The sequence below is a fragment of the Phalacrocorax carbo genome, chromosome 9 (genome assembly GCF_963921805.1).
Source record: "Phalacrocorax carbo chromosome 9, bPhaCar2.1, whole genome shotgun sequence".
NCBI lineage: Eukaryota > Metazoa > Chordata > Aves > Suliformes > Phalacrocoracidae > Phalacrocorax > Phalacrocorax carbo.
The window spans coordinates 32,332,896-32,355,635 of NC_087521.1; the positions used below are offsets into that span (position 1 = coordinate 32,332,896).

Below are 22,740 nucleotides of genomic sequence, written 5' to 3' on the forward strand. Positions count from 1 at the left end.
TCTGGTTTCGGGAGTGACCTACGATCAATGTGAAGACTGAGATTTGGCAAATAGTGAGGATACCACTAATATCCATAGCAGATAATAACATTTATTCTGTTAGTACCTATAAATAAAGCCAAAGGGTATTTTATACAATAAAATATTTATGCCAAGAAATTTGTACAGGGATACAATATGGACATAACTCATAGGCGTGGGAAGCATGAGATAACAGCAAAGTGGTTAGATCCAGTGCAGTAAGTAGTATTTGCAGCTCAGCAACAGCTTAGGTGTAATTGGGCATGGTGACTGCATCATGGCAGTAACAAATCTGAGACAACTGGAGTAGAATAACCTTGTGGTGTAGGTGTCTACTGGTAGTGCTTCTTATCTGTAAAGCAAAGAGGTTGAGGAAAAGCTGGACAGGTTGGTGAGGACAGGAGAATAAAACTGATGGTACTGATGCTTCTCATCATCCTTAGTACTTATGTTTTAGACGTGTAAAAGAACTGTTTCTCTGCTCCATCAATATGAAACGGAGATATGAAGGGAGAACTGGCTTGTGCAACACAAAGTGGGAACAGACTCTAGATCTCCTCATTACTTTATTGATCTTTCTGGGGAAATCGATGATTAAAACGTATACTGCAGTCTTCTGAGCTGAAAGGAAAGAGTTCTGTTCATCAAACAAATCTCCAGAGAAATTTCATGCTGTGATACAGAAAACAGAGGTCTGCTGTGGGACAACAAACTCTTTCAGTGAGTGGGGTCTTATGATAAACAGTACCAGATACAATGAACCTTCTGTTCATAGGAGACACGTGCTGGGCTAGCCTCCTCTCTGACTCCTTGCTATTGTTGTTGTTATTCTTGTATTTAGGATACCTAACAGCGAATCCTACAAAAAAATCTCTGTTCCAGTGAATTTATACTGTAAAATGAGATGAGGCACACCCAATGAATGCAGACAGACTGACAGATGGATGAGCACAAGAAAATAATGAGCAATAAAATTGGTCAGTGTGACAGACAATGGTCACAGCAGATGCCCAACTGTTGTGAAGCTTTCTTTTGGTTCGTAGTCAGTGAGAATTTCAGTGCAAGGTCTGGAGGAAAACAACAAGGTAGCTTGTCCAGGGACCCCCTTCTCAACAAAAGGAGTAGCAAAGGTAGAAATATGGCAGTGAGAAAGGGGCGTTGATGACCAGTAACGGTCATGCTCATGGTATGCTCAAGGCATTAGGAGATGATGTCACCCTCTACAAGAAGAATGGGGATAGAAAAGACTGAACCACAGTGATGGAGACAAGGACTTTGATGAGGACAGACAGAGAGCTTACACAAAGCAACAGGATTATGGGCAAAGCAATACATGAAGAACATTATTCATGTTGAAGTATTTCCAATAGATACAGATGGGACAAGATAGTATCTTTCAAGAAAAGACAATATGATATTGCATTATCAAATTTTATTTGAAAATAATTATGAAAGTAACTATCAGCAAGAAGAGAAATTGGAATAAAATGTGTCAAGAATCCCGTTTACTGAAAAAGGATGGACAGAGAAGTTATAATGGTGAATATTGCACTTTGAAATTACAGTTTAAAACATTCACGTGGCATTGCTGTGATACTGCATTATGTAGTAACACTATGAGGTAAGAGAATTAGGTTCCTCTGAAACTTTTACAAAAAATTATCAGACATAGATACCCTGGAAGTAGGGTACTTTTGAATATGCATGTTCTTGTTCTGCATGGACATACTTGCATGACACTGCTTAACCTACGTATGAGGACCTGGTTCACCAGATGTGCTCCTGCAATTTAATTTCTCCCCACTACCTCATTCTACCTGTAGTCTAGACCATCCAAAAGCTGTGTAACTGCACAGGAGCATGAACTGAGGGTGAACCCTGCTGGAAAAATGAGTGGATTTGCTGCAGCATTGAACTTCAGGGTAAGTATAAGTTACTACTGGGGGTAAATTTCACATTTCTGAACAATAAAATCTATGGTGTCATCTATATCTATAGATGGATGAGCCTGAGACTCTAATGGGTCTTTTACAGTTTTGAAATGTTTCGTTTGTGTTGCAGTTGCCTATCACAGACAACTCAATGAGGGTATCACAACATCCAAATAGTAGGCATCTTTGTGGCAGGACGATAGAAAGAACCTATTATAGGTTCTCACACTCATTAAATTCTGTGGTGAAGAAAGGGATCAGATAGTATGTATTATTTTTCCCAACTTTACAAAACCTGAGGTTGCTTCTGAGGCTCTATCTAGAAGATAAAAAAAGAATCTATTTTAATGCTGTGATAACCACATCAGGCACCCAGTGTAGATTACATGAATTACAGATCTGACCTGCTTTGGAATATTCAAAAGACAGCCCATCACTGCAACATATTAATGTAAACACATATATTTTAAATTTATCTTGCAGCACTGTAAAGAAGAGTATGCTGAAGAATGAGTGCCTTCTGATCACAGTATGGCACTGAGACAGGCACAGTGCGACAATGTGATGATCATGTATACTAATGAAGCTTCCAACCATAAAACAATAATAGCATATACTTAGGAATAACCTGGTTATGGAGAAATTCTTAGTAGTTTTAATGATTATGAAGAGTAAATATTCACTGTAAAAAGTGAAATACACATCTAGTTTATTTATCAATGCAAACAAATATACTCGCTGAATTTCCATGTTTTGAGAGCATGTTAAGGCTGGGAATAACTTGAAGTGTTTCTAGTTCAGATGATTCCTTGTCGTGGTTCAGCCGCAGACAGCAACTAAACACCACGCAGCTGCTCACTCACTCCCCCCACCCCTGTGGGATGGGGGAGAGAATCAGAAGAGCAAAAGCAAGAAAAAAACAACTTGTGGATTGAGATAAGAACAGTTTAATAATTAGAATAAAATAATAATGATAATAATAACAATAATGATAATATAATAAAAAGGAAAAGGGAAAAAACCAGAAACAGAAACGATACAACCGCTCACCACCTGCCGACTGACACTGCCCGTCCCTGAGCTGCAATTGCCGCCTCCCTCCCCCGGCCAGCCCCTCCCAGCTAGCATACTGGGCATGACGTTACATGATATGGAGTATCCCTTTGGCCAGTTTGAATCCGCTCTCTTAGCTGTGCCCCCTCCCCTCCCGGCTCCTTGTGCACCCAGCAGAGCATGGGAAGCTGGAAAAGGCCTTGACCAGTACAAACACTACCCAGCAACAACCAAAACATCTGTGTGTTATCAACACTGTTTTCATACTAAGTCCAAAGCACAGCACTGTGCCAGCTGCAGTGAAGGAAATTAACTCTATTCCAGCTAAAAACATGACATTCCTGTCCAAAAGTTAAAAAATATACCATATGTCAGGAGTTCTCAAAAATCTTGCAACTGGTATATATATTTTGGGGAAAATATAGAAGAAAATGGGAATTTTGTCTGAAAACAATCAATATTTAGCCAACTGACTCCACAGCATTAACAAAAATATACTGTACTTGAATTCTGTTGAAGTCCAGAAAGAGTAATTTTACCTCAGGTTGTAACTGTTCCATTTTCGTATTTGGTTTTGCTTCAGATGAAGAGTCAAAAGACCATTCTGGCTAGCAAGGAAACCTTGTGAAATCATTTAATGCGGTTATGGTCCAATAGCAACTCCTGCAGATATTGGAGACCTTCAAGTCCTTCAATTTGGCTGATGTAGTTTCCTAACACAGCAAGAGAAAATGCATGGAATCAGCTTTAATGAATTTTGATTCCTTTCCAGCAAAAAATTATCTTAAGCAAAAGCAGCTCATGAACTTTCTGAATTATTTGTATGTTGTTTTGGACTACTTCAGTGACACTGGACAACAGTGTATTTGATTTCATCTATCTATCTGCCATCTCTATTTAAAGCAAAATATCTTCCTAAATAAAAGCTGGGTATCTTGAGGAACAAGACTTAGGTCAATCATTATCGTTGGTATTACTTATAGTAAGGAGGAAATTTCCTACTTGTGGAACTTGCTGCTGGCAATGAGCTGACAAATATATCTTCCACATGCTGGTCACCCTGGTCTGCCCTTGTCTTGTAAAAGACAAGTGAGGCGCAGTGGCACAGCATGGAAGAATTTCACTGTTCAATATCTGAAAGATCTTGGAGCCAGGGTAAGAATTAAAGCTAGGATATCATTCTTATTGGGGTCAAAACCAGAGAAGACTGTCCCCCACAAATTCAATGCACAGAGTAAAGACTGAACATAAGGAAACTACTGTAAAACGCTTGAATCAATGCACCAGAAAAGCAGCTACCACCTACTTTGCAAAAACAGAAGTTTAAAGTTTTCCAGCCTGCTAAGCTATAGCTGGGCCATGTTAGTAATTCCATTATAGCCCAGATGAAAATCTTCCAAACTCTGCATTATCATGGGTGGCTTTTCTCCAAATCCTGCACTCCTAAACCAATAAACCAAACAAGAGTATGAAGTCACAATTTTCCTTGGACAAAAGAACTTCAGCATTTCCCACCCCCCCAAAAGAAAATTTATGAAGGGTATATACAGATGACTGCAATTTCACTAATCACTGGAATAGATTCCATAGGAATTACACCTGTATATGTTAAAACAATGTGATGAAAAATGAAACAAATCCACTACTTTTGAGGTGGAAATACTCCATATATAAACTTCTATTCTGTGGAAGCTATGTCAAGTTTTCTGGATCCAGACCGTGGAAATCAAGCAAACAAAAAAACCAAACCCTCCTCTGCTCACAGCAGTCTGAGGACATGAAAGGAAAGCAACTGTAAACTGCTGATAAATTTAGTAAAATACTTAAAGCAACCTTTGGGTGTATTCTCACAACAGCTGAATGACAATAGTGCAAAATAAAATAACATGCACTGTTCCACAAATTTGTTTGTAAAACCTTAACTTCTGTTATGTCTCACCTGTAATGGATAGCATGAACTAATAGATTAAGAGAGAGAAGGGAAAAAAGGGTTCTAATTTTAGCTTTGCTTCTTCCTTACAACCCAGCTAATGAAACAAACTGCTTAGCAACCTCAGTTTCCATAAAAACACTAAATATTGGTGATTGCTGAGCAGCCAGTGACTTGATTACATTCACACATCACAAACAAAACAATATCCAAACTGTATGTGAATATATAATATTAATTTGTGTTAAGATGTGTAAATATGTAATATGTATATTTTATGCTTTACACAGGTTTATCTCACAAGGCTACAACAAGTAAGAGCTAATCCAACTTCCAAAGAAAGTGTCAAGATGTTCTGGGGAAGGTTTAAGAATATTTTTGTTTCTAGAATACCTCACAATTGAGAAAGAAGGCAACAGTCATTAAAAAGACAGTATCTGCTTAGTAGGGAATTAAAAGCAGCTATAATAAATAGAAAAATAAAGAAATTGACAGCAAGAAGTAAAAGTGTGCAAAAAAATTGATGAAAAGAGCAAGTGCACATAAGGGGACATCAATGGCTTGTAGCATTAAGAACAGTAAGAGAGAGTTTGAAAGGATATCAATATCAAAAGCAATCCTGACAATGGCATTGGATCATTACTAGCTGAACATAGTAGAAGTATCAATAAACCTGAAATGAAGCATAGTTTTTCAGTACTTTTGTGCTGCATTTGTGGGGAAAAGGGCAATGTTATTCATATCACACAGTAATAGTGAAATAATTTCCACCCAGTATTGACTTAGAGGTTGTCAAATAGCAGCTACTGAGCTAAAATCTGACATGTTTAAGTCAGCAACTCTGAGTAAGTCACATTTGAAAAAGCTGGCTGAGAAAAATCATGGAGTATTTATGTTGACTTGCACTAAGTTTGGGAACATCAGCCAAGTTTCAGTGACCTGCAAGAAAGCTAAAATTTGTCAATATTTAAAAAGGAAAAAGGGAGGAAACTAGAAGGCTTTAGGTAAAGAAATCCCTCCCATCAACAAAAGGGGCATTCCTATAGTTACTGAACAATTTTTTTCAAGTCCTTTTAAGCCCCCAGTCCGTATAAAGAATGTTCATCTCTCATGAGAAAGCAGATTAGCAAAATGAGCACAGAAATTTGTCACACTACAATGGAAGCTCAAACAGCCCATGCCCATGTGTGCTTCTGCCAATATCCCTTTTCCCCAGAAAATCTGAAAACAAATTCATGTTTTCCCACACTCCAGATGCTGAGCATATGCAAAGAATGAAGACAAGCAGAGCTGGGTGAAGTCTTGAGAAGTATGCACACAACCACTAGGTTTTGCAGGATTCTCTGATGCTCTGTGACTTACCTCTCTAAACCTTGACCAATGCATAGAAGGAATTCTGCAAGGATAAATAAGGACTTTGCAAGACTTGTCTGATATGGGAAGACTGAATTTGACTATGGATGTTGCCTTATCCATACAGAAGTAAATAGGTCCCAGAAGTTTCAATCCTGAAAGACTGCATAGATGAGAAGTGCAAACTGAAAGGTAGTTTGAAAATGTTCTTTAGGACACAAGCTGATCTAACCTTGATGGCAAAAGGAAGAAGAAAGAAGTATGACTGTCTCCTTCAGAGGATGACAAAAAGATTATCACTTATGAAATGAGGAAAGGAGGTTTAATACCAGGATGAATGGCTGCTTAGACTTTACACAACATTGCAGAATAACTTTGGATGAATATATAAAACTTTCTTTATGCTCCTGAAAGGAACTGTAGTGTGACATGACTGAACTCACTGATTCTAACAAGGGCTTGTGACTGCCATCAGAATACTCTACACTGTAAGGCAGCTGCATTTTCACAGGTCAGGCTTAAGGGACTGAAATACTATCTCAATATATTCCTCACTATCTGAATATATTCCTAAAATTTTGTAGTGTGATGTTGTACAAATTTAACTAAAGAATGACAACAGAATATCAATGATCAATCTGATCAGAGATATACTTCCACACTCTCCCATATCAAACCAGCAGCTAGAGAGAGGTAGGTGGTTCCCTCACTCAAAATGAAATCCGTTGTAGGAAGGTGAAAAAACTTCAATGTATGCATAACCACCTATGCCATATGATTCAAAGAACAGATGACAGCAGCCTGATATAGTTAGTTGAATGAAGACTTGTCCTAACAAGTTGTTCACAAAGAACTTAGGAAAGAAAAGCCAACTAGATGATGCCAAACATACCATATGTGTGCATATGGTATGCAAACAAACAAACAAACAAAGGTACAGGGTTTCTTCAAGCTAGGAGGGGAAAAAAAAGGGAGATCCAAAGCTTTTGACACTGAAAACATTTCCTTCCTCCTCAGTGGAGTAAAGGAGAGATAAAAGTGTATTTTAAAAGCTGATGGTACTTGCTTTCTTTGGCAAGCCCTTCCTGTCCATAGCCATGACAGGCCACCTTTAAGTACAGCTGCTGCCTATTTGTTACTTGATTTGGGAGCTTTTGTTCAGGCAGTATTGATTCAATGTGATTGTAGTTCAGACACAATACCTGTAAAAAGGAAACATAATTAATCAAACAGAATGTTTCTCTGCTAACACATTAGCAAAACTGTCAATTACATTTTTCTGATTCAGAAATTTGATCTTTAGAAAGATGATTGGTCATTTTAAAGTGTTTAAAAAAGTCTTGTACAATTAATTGATTTTGGATGAGATTACTGCAACAATACTGTAGAATTGAAAGAGTGGTTGCAATCAGCTTTGTGTTGATTGATTGCTGTCATTATGAAAACCCATGAACAACAGGGTATTGAAGGATATTAAAGACCGTATTTTCAATCAAAGGAAATTAGTTTATAATTAATATTATTATGAAAAATAGAAAAGATTGTGTCATGAACCCACCTTGGCATTAGGAAGGAAGATTAAACCACTGAAAGACATGAGATTATTGCTCTGTTAATTCACGCCGCAGACGTTTTCAAACTGGTTTACTAGCACCAGCTCTACAGCTCTGAATTAAGTAATAAAAGACAAATATGGATTTAGAATACAAGTAACATAGAAAAATTAGATAGAAATGGGATATATAGCATGAGCAGATCTGTAACATACTGTCTTTAGGGCAAGAAATGCAACGTGCTCCTATGAAAGACGGACCCCATGGAAAATCTCACAACAAATTCACAGTTCTTTTTCCAGTAATAAACAATTGATGTGATTCTGACACCAAAGCCAAGGGCTTTCAACAGTCTGCTCTGTTTGCTTCTATTACATTACTGAAATAACAGTTCCATACCTCTTAGGCTGTTTTTTGCTTTCCAGCAGCACTGGAGCTGCAAGTGCTCAGATGGAGTGTTCCATTCTCCACTTGCACCGAGGCCTGCCAAAGCACCACACAGATTGTAACTGTGTACCTCAGCTGTGTCAAAGCCTGCTTACAAGGTACTTGTTACTACTTAACGGTAGAAACAGGATAATCTATTGGTCAGAGAGACGCACCTCAAGTAATTTTTAGGAAACCATAACTGTGCTGTTGACACAGCTCTTCAAGAAATTCAAGGCTTGCAATTGTAATACCTTAAAAGGCATGGCAATACTGTTGCTGAAGGCCTTCTAGGCTATTTAAGAGCAAAAGGTGAAGACGGCGGACTGCGCCATGAAAATTGTCTTCCCATATTACATCAGGTAAGGATTTTCACTGACAGATGCAGAACACTGGGAAATAAGAAAATATAAACGTCTCCAAGAAGACAAGTACATACATACAACCCATAGAAATACTTTCCTAAGGATTAATATCAGGGACGATGTCTGCAAACAAGTGTGACTAGTGCTGTGTAAAATACTTGTTGCAGAACAGTGACTGTCCCACTGGGTGCACATACTAGTATTCAATTAAAGATGCATTTAATGCAACAGATCACAGGCCATTATTGCTCTAAATTCCTGTAGATCTACAATGGACAAGGCAGCTTCTTCAGAAATCAGAAGCTTGCAGAAGCAGCACTGCACACACATACATGTCTGCTCTCACTTTGGCCAAATTTGTTCTGAAAGGAATCAGCTCAGATGGGTTTTGATCAAATTAAATCTCTCTTCTAGATATATTTCGTCAGGAGCCAGTGCCCTGTTTCTCCTAGACAGTTTCTGTCAAACTGTGTGCAGGCAGCACCACCCCCTAAATGAAAAATGGAAGCACCTACAGAAAGAATCTTTCTTCAATGAAACTGCAGAAAATAATCCATTGTGATGAAAAATTATTTGTTTTATGAATCAGTCAAGGGAATGTGGCCTACAAATGCTATGGAATTATCAGGCATATTTCCTAAATACAGATTCTAGCTTTAGATTTTCACACTCTACCCACAATATTAGATGCTACTTTTGATAATGCAATTCTGAAAATCACTGCACCTGATATTAGAAGCTGTCCAATTTTATTGTTGCATTTCTGTAAAGTCTGAATGTCACAGTGTATCTGCAATCATGTCTGAGGTGAGTCTGCCTCCAAAGAAATCTTTTGCACTTTCTTCTTCTGTCGGTTAGATGCATTTGAAGTGATGTCTGCTATATTAATGCTGATATAGAAGTATCATAGTAATATAGGCAAGAAACATTTTACAATTCAATGAATTAAAAACATTTAAAATCAAAGTAACTTAAACAGTGTTATTTTGCCTTTAAATGAACAGACCTGGATGACTGTTTTCTTATGGAACAGATTAATGGAGATATTCTATGTTCTCTCAGTTTACAATACAGATTTGTAAGTAACGTGCACTAATTTCATAGGTGTTAGAAATGATTAAGCTCCAAAATTATAGTTAAAGCCTCAGAAACCCTAGCAATGTGCCAGGACACTATTGTGCTAGGTACTATTACAAAAAAAGAGGCAATTTCTACCCCAAAGTGATTAAAGAGAGACAGAAACAGACAATGGAGTATTATGGAGTATATTAAGAGATTACACACATATTAACAAGTCTGATCAGCTGGGTCTTGATTTGTTAAAGAACTATTTTTTTCAAAGTTATAGTAATAGTCTGCATACAGAATAACTTCCTACTGCAATGCTGTCTAAGGCTTTGAGAGAGGGAAGATGGAATAACACACATAGTTGATAGCAGACTTCTTTCCAGACTCTTCAATTTGTATGCATGTCCAAAATTATCAGATTAGTTAAACCCTAAGTGGAAAAAAGCATGGGGTTATCAATATAACTTTAAAACATCCTACATAGGTGCATTCGGACTACTGTTTTCAGCACCTTCTTCAGCTGTCATCTGCATGAGTCAAAACTGAGAAATCACGTAACAAAATCCAGATATCTTCATTTAGATTAATAGCACTTTTCAACACTCAAGCCGCAAAGAAAGCCCGTAAAGTGAGTGAAAACTATACCGACAATGCCTTAAAAGCCTTTGTGCTTTCACACAGTTTTACAGAGTCTGAACATAAATAAGAATCAGGGCCTCAGTCTCCAATTAGTGTCTGAATCCAGCCAACAAAATCTATAACACATGCATTAGCATTCCAGGTAAGCTGAAAAGAGCTGGAACTGCTGCAGGTGTAATTTTTCGTAATTTGACATGAATTGCAGAATTATTCCATGGATTGTAAACTTTGATTTAGCTTACCTGGTGTAAGTGATGTTTATCTCTGCAGAACATTTTGAGCCCAGTCCACCTGGAGGGTTCAGAACCTCCTTCTCAGGAGCAAGTATCAATCAAAAACTCTTAGACTGGCATTCTCATCAGTTTGGGTTCCACTGTAAAGATGGATGAATGTAGCACCCACAGGCAGAACCTCCAATTATATTTAAGTATAGCTTCCTCTATACTTGAACAAATAGGGAGACACTGTATTTCTAATGTAATAAAAAACAAATTAGTTTTAAAATAGTAAATATTTACCTTTAAATGATGTATTTCATGGTTGGTATTAAAAAAGTTATTATTTATGTATAGCCCTGTTAGGGAGAAAGTTTTCTTTAAACTAACTAAAGATATGATTCTGTTGTTCTCAATGTATAGGTAATGACGATAAAACAGATTTTCGAACACAAGTCTTTTGAGGCTGATAAAATAGTTATTATTTACACTATGTCTTCTAAGTTTGGTGAGCTTTGAAATTCCTTGAAAAATAAACAAGATGCACTTAGTATAAAGAGAGCTGTAACAGAATGAGGTGGCTGATAGAGAAGGTAAAATACATTACAATTGACACAGTTTGTGTTACTGGGTCCAACTGTAACAAGATCAGTGATCATTAGATCAATTAGATCATTAAACATACATAAATATGCACATTTTAATAAGAAATACTTATTTTACTAGAACATAACTGTTCTGCCTCAGTCCCCTTTTTCAGTTCTGCTAAAGATGCACACAGATTTTTTAATATTTGAAAAACTCACTCTGTTGGCAGTGAGTAAAAACTCCCCCTCTATAATATTTCACTGTAAAGAAACATTTCTGCTGTGTCCCAGCTTAATGGCCTGCATTATCACTACCACGGTAAATATTGTACCATCTAGTGTTGAAATGTAGCTTTCATCTAAAGTGAGTTCTTCAAGGTTAAGACAAGACTCTTATTCCCTCTATTTGTGTGAGATTGTTGTTGCTAAATGGTGCCCGTCTTAAATGCTCCAATTTTTCCAGCTTGGAAATTCTGAAGAGTGTTGGTCATCCAGATTTAAGACCGTGATCTGTAATAAAACTTAGTATTAGAACTGAAAGAAACCAACCAGTCAGTTAATCTGTAAATTAATTGAACCTATTTATTCTGTGCTCAGTTTCTATGTGTGCATTTCCTACTAATATCAATGGCAACTTCTTGGATGCATGATGTGAGATATCCCCATTATGCAACAGAGCTCCTCATCTGTAATACATTTCAAAAGAGTTCAACTTCTCCAAAAACTGGAACTCTACAACATAAGTATACCAGCTCCCAAATGCACCTTTGCAGTTGAAGCTATCTGAACATAGACACTTTTTTCTTGTCTGCATTACATCTTAGATAGTTTTGTTCAACTTAAATCCTTCTGCAATACATGACTATTTTACTGGCTAGTCTGCTTTACACGTACTCATTCTACAGCAGGACTTGAATGGAAACAGGATTCCAGCCTAACACCAAGGCCGTATATTTAGTCTAGAAGAAGTTGAGTGCAAAGTCAGAGCTGAATTTATCCTAACTTTACAGTTCTTCATGCTTTTTATATACAAACTAAGTACTCTTTTCTCTATATCATAGATTAACAAATGCAGTAATTTTCTTGATTAAAATATTCTTGGACAGAAACAAATAAATGTCAATACCAAACATATATTTTGCTGCCCAGGTTGTGAAATTACTTTCTTAGACAGGATCTGACTTTAGACCCCTGGCAGCAAGGTACCTGTCAAGACAAGGCTGTCAGTATAACCTGTTTGTATGACTACGACCCCCCCCTTTCTGATAATACTACAGTATGTTGGCCAATCATTGCACAATGGAGAAAAGATCACAGAGTCCCAGTCAAAAAATTCAGATTGTATTGTAGGGGCCTAAAATATCCAGTGTTGTACTGAGATTGTATCTAAGCCAAATAATCACTTAAATATTCAGTGCTGTTAGGCTGGCTTTGGTGATGACTAAAGAACATTTTTTTCTGTATTATTTTATTTTCCAAAGTATTTATCTTATCCTTTATGAATCCCTTCTCTCTGATGTCACAAAACTTATATGACATATGCTAAAGCATTAATCTTCCTGGCAATTTTTCTATACATGAATTCCCTAATGCACACAGAATGAAATGCTACGCTTATCAGCAGAAGTGTGTTTTCCCCTAGCTATTCTATATTCTAATAACAAATTGAACTGACAGAGGAGCTTTTAACCTCTCATACTGGGCAGATTAACATGATTTCAGCTGATGGATCAGAACAGGTTAGGATGACCTTGGATCTTCCTCCACTGACTCTTGTAGCTTTTTGTTAGCTCAGTTTCCTAAGGAAACAAGGCTAATGTGATTGTGCTATCTGTATATCCATCTGCTAGCCTTACCATTCATTTTTAAATCTATTGGTGAGTTCAACCTTAACTGTCAGATAAGCACTACTCAATTTCCTACAAATTCCATGAAAATGAGCAGCTGAATTAGAGTTATAAGTGATGATACTAGTGAAGGAAAGGCTGCAATATTGGCTCAGCTACAATGCCAGACACCAGAGGATCCAGGAGAGACCTGTTCTGAATGATGTGAGAAACTCTGAAAGCTCACACCTGATTAGGTACTGGATAACCCAAAACAAGGCTCTTTCTTGTGGCAAACTGATCTAGTTCACTCCTGCTTCTCATCAAGTGACTGCTTAATTAGTTTATAATTTTAGGTAGTGTTTCAAGGTAGGAGAAAATGTTGAAAGGGTTATTCTCAATGTTTGCTTGTTTGAAATTAGATCTACTAGCTCTCTTCTTGCAATCTGTTTTTCATATTGGTATGTAGTAGAACTCTGTGAAATTTTAATCCTGCCTGATCACAAGAAATGGATTAGCTAGACAGTTCAATATGCACGTGGCAAAACTCATTTGGCTTTAGACATGAAATATGCCTAAGCTTCTAAATTTTAGGGCAGGGCATATTTGAAGGGCCAGTGTTAGAAAACTGTTGCTATATGCATTAGAGAATTTATGTTTACAGAAATTACTAGGAGAACTAATGTTTCAACATGTTTCAACATTATACTTTTGTGACATCAGAAAAAAGTTGGGTTCAAAATCAGCAGAATGAATAAGCTAAGCATAGCTCCTGTATTTTCTAATGAGAAATTCTCAGGGCCAGTCTCTACTGACTGGGGAGAGAATGCAAAGAAGCTAGCTGCAATTTCCTGAATCAGTCTGGTTCGGTCAACATCCTTGCCACCTGAGACCTTGCTCTTTAAAAAATTGCTAAATATTCTTGAAGCTTCACTGACGCTCTCCTTTGAAATAATTCCAGAGCATTTGGTATTCCTGGAATTCTTAAATGAAGCAAGTAGATTAAGGACTTTGTCTTGTCTTAGGAGGCAATTCTTTAAAAAAAAAAAACCAAGCAAGCGTATATTTTAAGCATGTCCTTTATGCGGCCTTGGTGTTTTAAAAAGGGCAATTTTCATATGCTGAAAGCAATCACGAGCAAAATGAGCGACACAAAAATTTCAGCTAAAAAATGTGAAGGCTAGTTAGGAGAGGTTTAAGGGTGCAGAAGGTTAAACACCAAACACTTCTTCATTACACACTTGTTCATTTACAGTTACAAAAATCTTCACCCTTTTAAGTTTACAGACTATAGCAAATATTAATGAACCCTACTGGATCAGGCCATGGCCCTTTTATTCCACTACAGCAGAAGTGAATGAAAAATAAGAAAAATGACAGCAGCGAGAATAAAACAGTTGTTTGAAACATGGACTACTGAAAATGAAAGCTAAAACATCAATGAAAATTTGATAGCTAAAATAATCAGAGATCATAATCAGGACTTAATGAAATTCAAGCAATGCTATAGACTTGATTCTATCTAAGGATTTTGGAATAGTTAATCAAAATACAGAAGAGGAAGATAGTTTTAATGCATATTTTTCTCTGCCTTTGGGAATAACCATGATGAGATGCTCATAATTTACATGGATAAAAAATACTTTGTATTTCATTAATAATGGAAAAGAATCTAAAACTGGAACTACTCATGTTCACATTTTTTAAAGCAGGCACCTTTCAATCCAGGATATTAATGAACCAGTTGAAGAACTTTCTAAGCCACTCATCAATTCATTTTATACAAATGATAGTGTGCTTGGGAAGTTCTAGAAGGTCATGAACAAACTGAAGTTATAATAGCATTGAGGATAAACAGGATGACCAGAATAGGTCAGTTAGCTTGATATCATCCTTAGGTATCATAGAAAGGCTGATATGCAACACACTAATAATTACAAGCTAATGGCCTTATTAATAGATGCAAGTATGGTGCACAGGAAGCAAAAACTAATATTAAATTGCTTTTGATGAAAATTCTAAATATACTGATAGGATTAATAGCTCCTGTCTGAGAATATAATTTAAAAAATATATCCAAATTGAATGTAACTCTTGTTAAATAGACAAAAACTGATTAGATGATGGAACTCAAAATCTAACTATAGAAAGAAAATCATCAATTTACAGAGCTTTTAATAATGTTCTGCTCAAAATTCTTTTTTTCAGTGACCTAGCAAAAAAGAGCAGGTGTCCCTTCCTGGTAAATTAGGAGATGACATAAAGATTTTAGTAAGGTCAGCTATAAACAACAGTTTTATAATGACTAACAAGGTGGCCCTATTTAAAAAGCACATTTCTGCAAAGAACAAATTGTAAATTATGTAGCTAGTAACAGAGAAAATCACATTCACAGTAAGAAAGACAGTATCTGAGGAACACTGAGAAGGACTAGAACTAACGACAGAAAAAAGTGAATATGAGCTTGCACTGTTGCCACATGGACACGCATGTCAAGTAATATTTAATAATTGGAATAGTGAGTAGGACTAAGTGAGCAGAATTATTTCTGGGTATGTCATTATCCTGTATGTTCAGCGCTGGAAGTTTCTGTATGGTTTTGTAGGAGGCCGTACATAAAACCCATGTAGACATGAAGAAACATGTTCAGAAAGGAACTAGAATAATGTCATGAGAAATAAAAAAAACATTTTATAATGAGACCACATCTGGAGCACTGTGTCCAGTTCTGGGCTCCCCAGTTCAAGAAAGACAGGGGACTACTGGAGAGAGTCCAGCAGAGAGCTACCAAGATGATCAGGGGACAGGAGCATTTCTCTTATGAGGAAAGGCTGAGAGACCTGGGTTTGTTCAGCCTGGAGAAGAGAAGAATGAGGGGGGATTTCATCAATACCTATAAATATCTAAAGGGTGGGTGCCAGGATGATGGGACTAGGCTCTTTTCAATAGTGCCCAACGAGAGGCCAAGCGGCAATGGGCACAAGTTGGAACACAGGAAGTTCCAGCTAAACATGAGGAAAAACTCCTTTCCTGTGCAGGTGCCAGAGCAGTGGCACAGGCTGCTCAGAGAGGCTGTGGAGTCTCCTTCACTGAAGACATTCAAAACCCGCCTAGACGTGGTCCTGTGCCCCCTGCTCAAGCAGGGGGTTGGACAAGGTGATCTCCAGAGGTCCCTTCCAACCCCCACCATTCTGTGATTCCATGATTCTATGAGACGCTTAAGAAGCTCAACCGAACTTAGTTTCTTTAAGATAAGTTAACGTGGGATGATTTTGGCTAAATAAGGAAGACTTCTGGTCCTTCAGAACATCTGGCTTTACCAGAAAGAGACAAAATGAGACCCAGTGGATTAAATCTGATAGTATTTGATAGATTCAAATTTGTATTAGAAACAAGATACACAAGATAGAGAGGTAGGAGAGGTAGATTCACTGTTACTTGAAATCTTTAAACAAACACTACGAGTGGGTTTCATACTAGCAAAACAGTATCAGCATCAAAGAGATCTCCATCTGTGGTGGCTGGTTGGGCTCTCTGGTAGGGTGCAATTCACTTCAACCTACAGTAACCCTCTAAACTGTTAGGTGACTTATGGTCCCAAACTACTTTTGCTTCTGCACTGTCTATAAAAAACGAATGTAGGGTAACTATTTCAAATGTGGTTATCTACAATGTAGATAAGCAAAGCTAGGTGAAATTAATCCTAATCTATATGGTTTACTGTAAAATCAGCTGTTGCTCAGAGATGTATGAAATTGATGTAGAAATTACAACATAATGCTGTCTTGCCTGCTTTATGCATGAAGTCAGTCTAGAGAATCTTATTAGTACTCTTTCATCTTAAAAATCTATTAATGCTAAAAAGACAATTGTACTACAAAATAAGTATCTGAAATGCCCTCTTTTGGGTATCCTGGACCTCCTGTGAGGCATCTGGAAATTGCCACTGTCAGAGCTCAAGGACAAAGTAACTATTAGTTAGACTTGAATGTGTTCAGAAATATTTTTTAACCAAAAAGCATAAAACCTTTAACCTAAGACAACAAAACAAAACTTTTACAGAGATTAATCTAAATGTTAACCTAAATACATTCAACAGCATCAGCCCTACCATTGAACACCAGTTATTACAATGTATCTACAGATCTTCCTTGCTCTTGCAAATTTGAGACAGAATTTTAGCACAAGGAAATACACTGAGAATGGAAATTTTTTCTTCATCAGTCCTAGAATATTCTAACAGAAACACCTGAGGAAAAAAAAGAAATCACTATATTAAGTGTATAATATAACTAGATATACTACATGTATCTCACAGCTTAGTATATAGTAAATGGCATAAAAATCCTGCTGTTCTTGGAAGGGGAAGGTGATATATTAGTAGAGGTAATAATTCACAGATCTAAGTTTAATAGTTTGCAAGACTTCCATTGATCTTGCACATACCAAGTTTTTAGAGTTTTCAGTACAGAAAACAGATAATGTAGACATCATTAAAATGCTCTGTGTAAACTATAGCCTGTTTTCTGTGAAGATACGTCTTTTTTTTTTTTTTGCAGAAAGGCATGATCTTACCCAGCATGTGAGCAGACATAGTTTCATTGTGACTGTGCCATTGTGTTAGCATGATACTGAGTTCTAACTATTCAGTCCATTGAGTGTGTTAGCTTAGAATTGGGCTAGGGTGCTTTGGGATATAGTCCAGATCTTATGTAGAACAAGTTTGTGCTTAGGGGTTTGGAAGGATTGCTTCATATCTGCATAGAAAATACTCTGAAAAATTACCTACTGAAAAGATCTTAAGACAAGGGATTTGGTATTAGATATTTAAAAAAAGCACGTAGAACTATTGGTTTATCCTGTTATTTTCCTCTCCATTGTTTCTGTTTGGCAAACATAGTTAATTTCTTGCATTCTGAATTCAGCAGTACTTGAACATGACCTTTTCCAAGATCATGCTAGAATATAATTTTTGGTACCAGCAAAGATCTTTGAGATTGGTGTTTATTAAATAATTTCTGACCTACTGCCAGAGGCAAGGACAAAACCTCTACCTTCACAAAAATCAGAAAACAAAATATTCTTTAAAAAAAACAGGTGCAGAACTATTCCTAAATACTTCCTTTTCCAGAGCACTCACTATAAGTTACAACAAAACAGAACATCAAACCTGGGTCATCTTTGATCCTGCAATATACTGTAATGCTTTTGCAGCTTCTTCATTAGAAATCAGGACTCCAACTATGTTAGTGAGAGCCTTTAACTGGGCAGTGACACTCAGCTGCAGTGAGGCAGGCTTCATGAAAGGAATAAAGTGTTACAGTTTTCTAAAATTGCCAATATAGTTTACATACAAGAGAGGCTTGCATTTCCTTTCTGTTTAGTGTACTGTCATCTCATGGATGTCAAGAGCTTGCGCTTTGCTAAGACCTTCGACAGAGCCACCGTGTCATCCCTGCTTAGGTAGTTTGCTAGAAACACGAGACAAGGTACCTTTGGGCCAGTTTTGATTGTCCTGATTTTATGTGACATTGATGGTAATAAACTGTTCTGGAATCACATGGGCTAAGTCAGAAGTTCACTAATCTTATGAAGCTTTGTAATATAGAATATGTATTAACATTTATTTTTATAATCTAGGAGTTTTATTTATGACCTAGAAATATTACAAAAACCAAAGAAAGCTCCATAGGACATGTGAGAAATTTTAAAAGGATTTAGAGGTGTCACCAAAACCTCAAGACATCACCACAAACTTATCCTATACATACAGAATATGTTGGACTGCCCACTAGCTTAAAATATATGAAATACACACTTCTCACATAATGAATGATAATGTCTTTGTTTGTGAATGGAATATAGATATATTGACAGACAAACACATGAAATGCAGTCACTTATAAGCTAGATTGTAGAACATCCTCTGAGAGGCAGTAAGGATTTCCTGGTTTGCTCTGAACTGAACTAACTAGACATTGTAGTTGGACGCCTAAGAAACTCTGGAGAGGCACAGGTTTAGTGACGTGTACTTGATGTGTACAAGAGTTACCATGTTGACATGCAGAGCTGATGGCAAAGAGCACAGCAATATTAAAAGTTTAATTTTATAAAAACCTAAGTAATAACAACAAAGAACCAGAGACCGGAACTGGTAGCTCTTATTATTCCTTTTGTATGTTAGTATGTATTGAAAAGATTCATTGAAGCTTACTTGACAGGCCAAATAGACAAGGCAGCATCTTTTTGGACCCTTCCTGGGTGCCTAAATTGAGTTCTGTTTCCTGTGGTGGTTTGTTGTTCAAATTATTTGATAGAGGTTTTCTATTCAGATAGTGCTCTGTTTGCCTGACTGACTTGTTCAAAATATTAAATTTAGTGTTAAATGATAATTAAAACAGCTTTTTAAAGAGTCTTTTAAGGCCTCAAATTCCTATGGTTTAACTTAGCTGATTTTGACTGAGCCCTTTAAATACTGTTAAAATGTACTGATCTGAAGGGAATAAAGAACAGAGAAGCTGGTTGAGCAATAGGAATGAATGAGAGTCAGTAAAAGGGCTGAGTATTGGCTTTCTCACCAAAGCTCCAGCCAACACAGCTGTGCTGCTGCAGACAGATACATGCAGTAACAGAGAGACTAACAGTGCATATGCATATCCCCAAGGCTAAGAAGTGTCTCTGCTCCAACCCTTTTTTTCAGCACAGCTGAGACAGCAAAATTAAAGCCAGGGCTTGGTTTTTGATATCTGGCACAGGCCACCAATACATTTCTCAAGGGAAGCAAAAAAGAAAGGAATTATGCCTCAGAGATGTCTCTGAGCAAAAATGCCACACAGCTCATTCACTTGGTTAGACTGCAACTACAAAAAGACGTGAAGGCCCTGTGAGAACAAAGATGACATAACATGATCATAAGGCTTCTTACATAGCAAGGGCCTTAGAATCAATAAGGTGCAGGACCAGATTTTATGTCTTTGTAACTGTGGTCTTGGTTAAAATGCTTTCCCAGGAATTTCAAGCGCTGATATGTACCTTGTGCCATGGGATGTGTGCGATGCCAAGACTAAGTTGGAAGAATGTTTCTGTAAGATGTTTATATCTTCCCTGGACTTTTTCAGTGGGTTCCAGCTCAGGTTGAAGAACTGCAGTTCGCTTAAGCCTCTAATGGCCTCAAAAGTGATCACATGGTTATGGCTTGCATCAAAATGTTCCCAGCTGGGCTGCAAGAAAATAGTTGCATGGCCAAAAGTGTCACATAAACTTTGGTTAAAGTAATCAGACACATTTAATCTTTAAACAGACTTAATTGGATACAGTGCCTGGGACTTCCCTTGGTTAGTATTGATCTGTTGAGGGAGACCTAGTGTGCTCCAGACATGTTACTCTGTTAAAATGAAATGACCATTACAAAGGTCAGATGGGTGGTAAAGTGATACTTTACTGTAATACTGCAATTCAAATTGGAGACAACACCAACAGGCACCAAAACTGTGGTCTGCTAATAAAATCACAGTATACATGATCCTAGTTTAGTCCCCTGTTCTGTTCCCATGTGCAACCTGGGCCAATCCTGTCTTGTGAGCACATCCCACAATGCAAGAATATTTATGCTAGTAAATGTTCCTTAAAAAAAAAAAGAATTAGAGCTTAATTTCTCACTAGGTCATAAATATTATTTAAGGAAGTAAATTCATTAAAGCTGGTAATAAGTTTTTGAAGTGTTTAAGTCTAGAAATGTCCTGCAGCTTGCTCAGGCTGTTCCCATTCAAATCTAAAACCTAGGCCAGAAGTAGATCAGAAATTACAATTTTACTGAACACAGCCAAATTCTGTAATACTCCCTTGCTGCCTTTAAAACAAGAAAACCTTCAACTGGTGCAGTGCACATATAAATACTCTCCTACTGGTAAACCATAAGACCACCATAAAATGTGAATCCAAACTAGCATGAAATAGCAAAAAGACAATAAAGACTATGGTGACACTATTTCACTTATTTGAAGACTATTCATTCTCTAACTTCTCCCTGAAATGAAAGTGACCTGGGTAAGATGGTGAGTCAGACAGGCAGTTGGTTCACAGGAGAAGGAAACAGATGCTGCTGACGCTAAGGAATTGGCAACTCTTCCATTATAAGAAAGCAGTTTGGGAAGAATGGAGCTGAGCAGAGACAGGCAACAGATCCTTAGGAAAAGGTTCTGAGAATTGCTAGTATCTCACTGCAAACCCAGATCACTGGAAAGATGACACTTTAGTGAAATAAGACACTGATTGTTATTCTCCTCTTTCTTAACATTTCCTCTTAGTAAGCTTTACAATAGAAAAAGTTTATTTGAAACTGTAAAAAAACAGGATTGAAAACATAACCATTAGGTATAAAAGATAAATCTAGTTTCTGAGATGATGTGAAAAACTCTAGAAACTATTTCACCATTTCCTGTATTGGATATTTAGCAGGGCTACTTCCTCAGAAAAGGTGGCTACTGAAGGTGCCACACGGTTATGCATATGAATGCAATGTCAGAATTATGCGTATAACTGTCCCCTGAAGATGTGTTTTTCTGTGCAGATATTATAACGATATCTATTTCTGAAGCTAAAATCTGTAGCCTGGTATGCTTTTAATGTAGTTTTTTTCCCAGGCTACATTCTTGTGATGTCAAATCTGACAAAAAAAAATTATTTTCAAGAACAACTGCCATAATGGCAGGAAGTCATGTATTTCGTAAAATTCAGAGGAAAGCCTGACAGTTTAGTTTGTGTCCTATTCTCAGATGCATTCTTCCTAAACTGTTTTTTGTTGAAATTACTTGTCCTTTACACAACAGGAAATGCAATTAGGATTCAGCCCAATAACTGTAATTCACATTGCATAATAACTGATAGGCAGAGAAACACAAGTTCTAGAGATGTTAAGTAAACGTAAGCAACATCAGAATCAAGCCCAAATGGAAACAATAATAATTAACTTTTCTGTTTGGTTTAGGTCATGGGCCAACCTGAATAACAAAGTAACAGCTACATAATAAGTTTATTTTACTGAAAATTTGACAGCAATACCACACCTGTACCTGAATAAATATTGGTCTTAGCCACTGAAGATATTGGGGTTTTTTAATTTAAGGAAGCAGTCTGAGGCCGGACCTTTACTGTCAGTTCCATGTTCAAAATCTCATCATCACATTGCAAACCATGAGACAGAATAAAATCTTTTTGTGCTTCTCTTTCCCTCTTCCACAATTATATTGCCCATAGAAAAGAGACACTTTTTTGAGCTATATAAAATAAAAGGCATTTGAAAATCGTAAACTTTCTAGTTTTTAATTAAATAAAATTTAATACTGGGCATAAAATGAGAGAAGTTCCATTAGGAAATTAATAGCAATCAAGTCAGTAACATAGATTTGCTAGAAACTGGGTTTAAATGCCTCATAATCAAAGCATTGTGTAATTTTTTCCTTGGATGGGTTGTCGTGTACCACGCAGAACTCTGGCTAGAGTCAAAAGAAGTACGCCTATACGCTGAAATTCTCAAAGTCCAAGAATCACATAGAGCAGCTCAACACTGGATCGTGGGACCAGGCAGACCTGACTCGTCAGTGAATTCAGCTCTTTCCTTCCTTTCCCCAGAGCTGAACATCCTACTTCCCTCTCTCTCTTGTTCCTAACAGTCAGAGTAACTCAGAGTCTGAAATGAGCCCTTTTACCTTGGCAGCAAGTTATGAAGTTAGATGAATGAAACAGAAGCATTATATGCATGTAAAAATGAACAG

At 37.1% G+C, this 22,740-nt stretch overlaps 1 protein-coding gene across 1 annotated transcript; it reads right to left on the bottom strand.

Moving 5' to 3' along the window:
* Positions 1–2,436: 2,436 nt before the first annotated feature.
* Positions 2,437–22,220, bottom strand: LRRC9 (leucine rich repeat containing 9). The gene is given in 22 exon segments (XM_064459967.1): positions 2,437–2,760; positions 3,509–3,567; positions 3,570–3,620; positions 3,623–3,718; positions 4,312–4,448; positions 7,351–7,490; positions 7,847–7,955; positions 9,359–9,488; positions 10,007–10,130; positions 10,858–11,078; positions 11,474–11,534; positions 11,536–11,621; positions 11,624–11,651; positions 14,352–14,380; positions 17,099–17,216; positions 18,138–18,263; positions 20,000–20,037; positions 20,040–20,187; positions 20,627–20,688; positions 20,691–20,745; positions 22,031–22,180; positions 22,182–22,220. Coding segments are annotated over 22 exon segments (2,106 nt in total). The 3' UTR covers positions 2,437–2,661.
* Between the last annotated feature and the right edge of the window lie 520 nt (positions 22,221–22,740).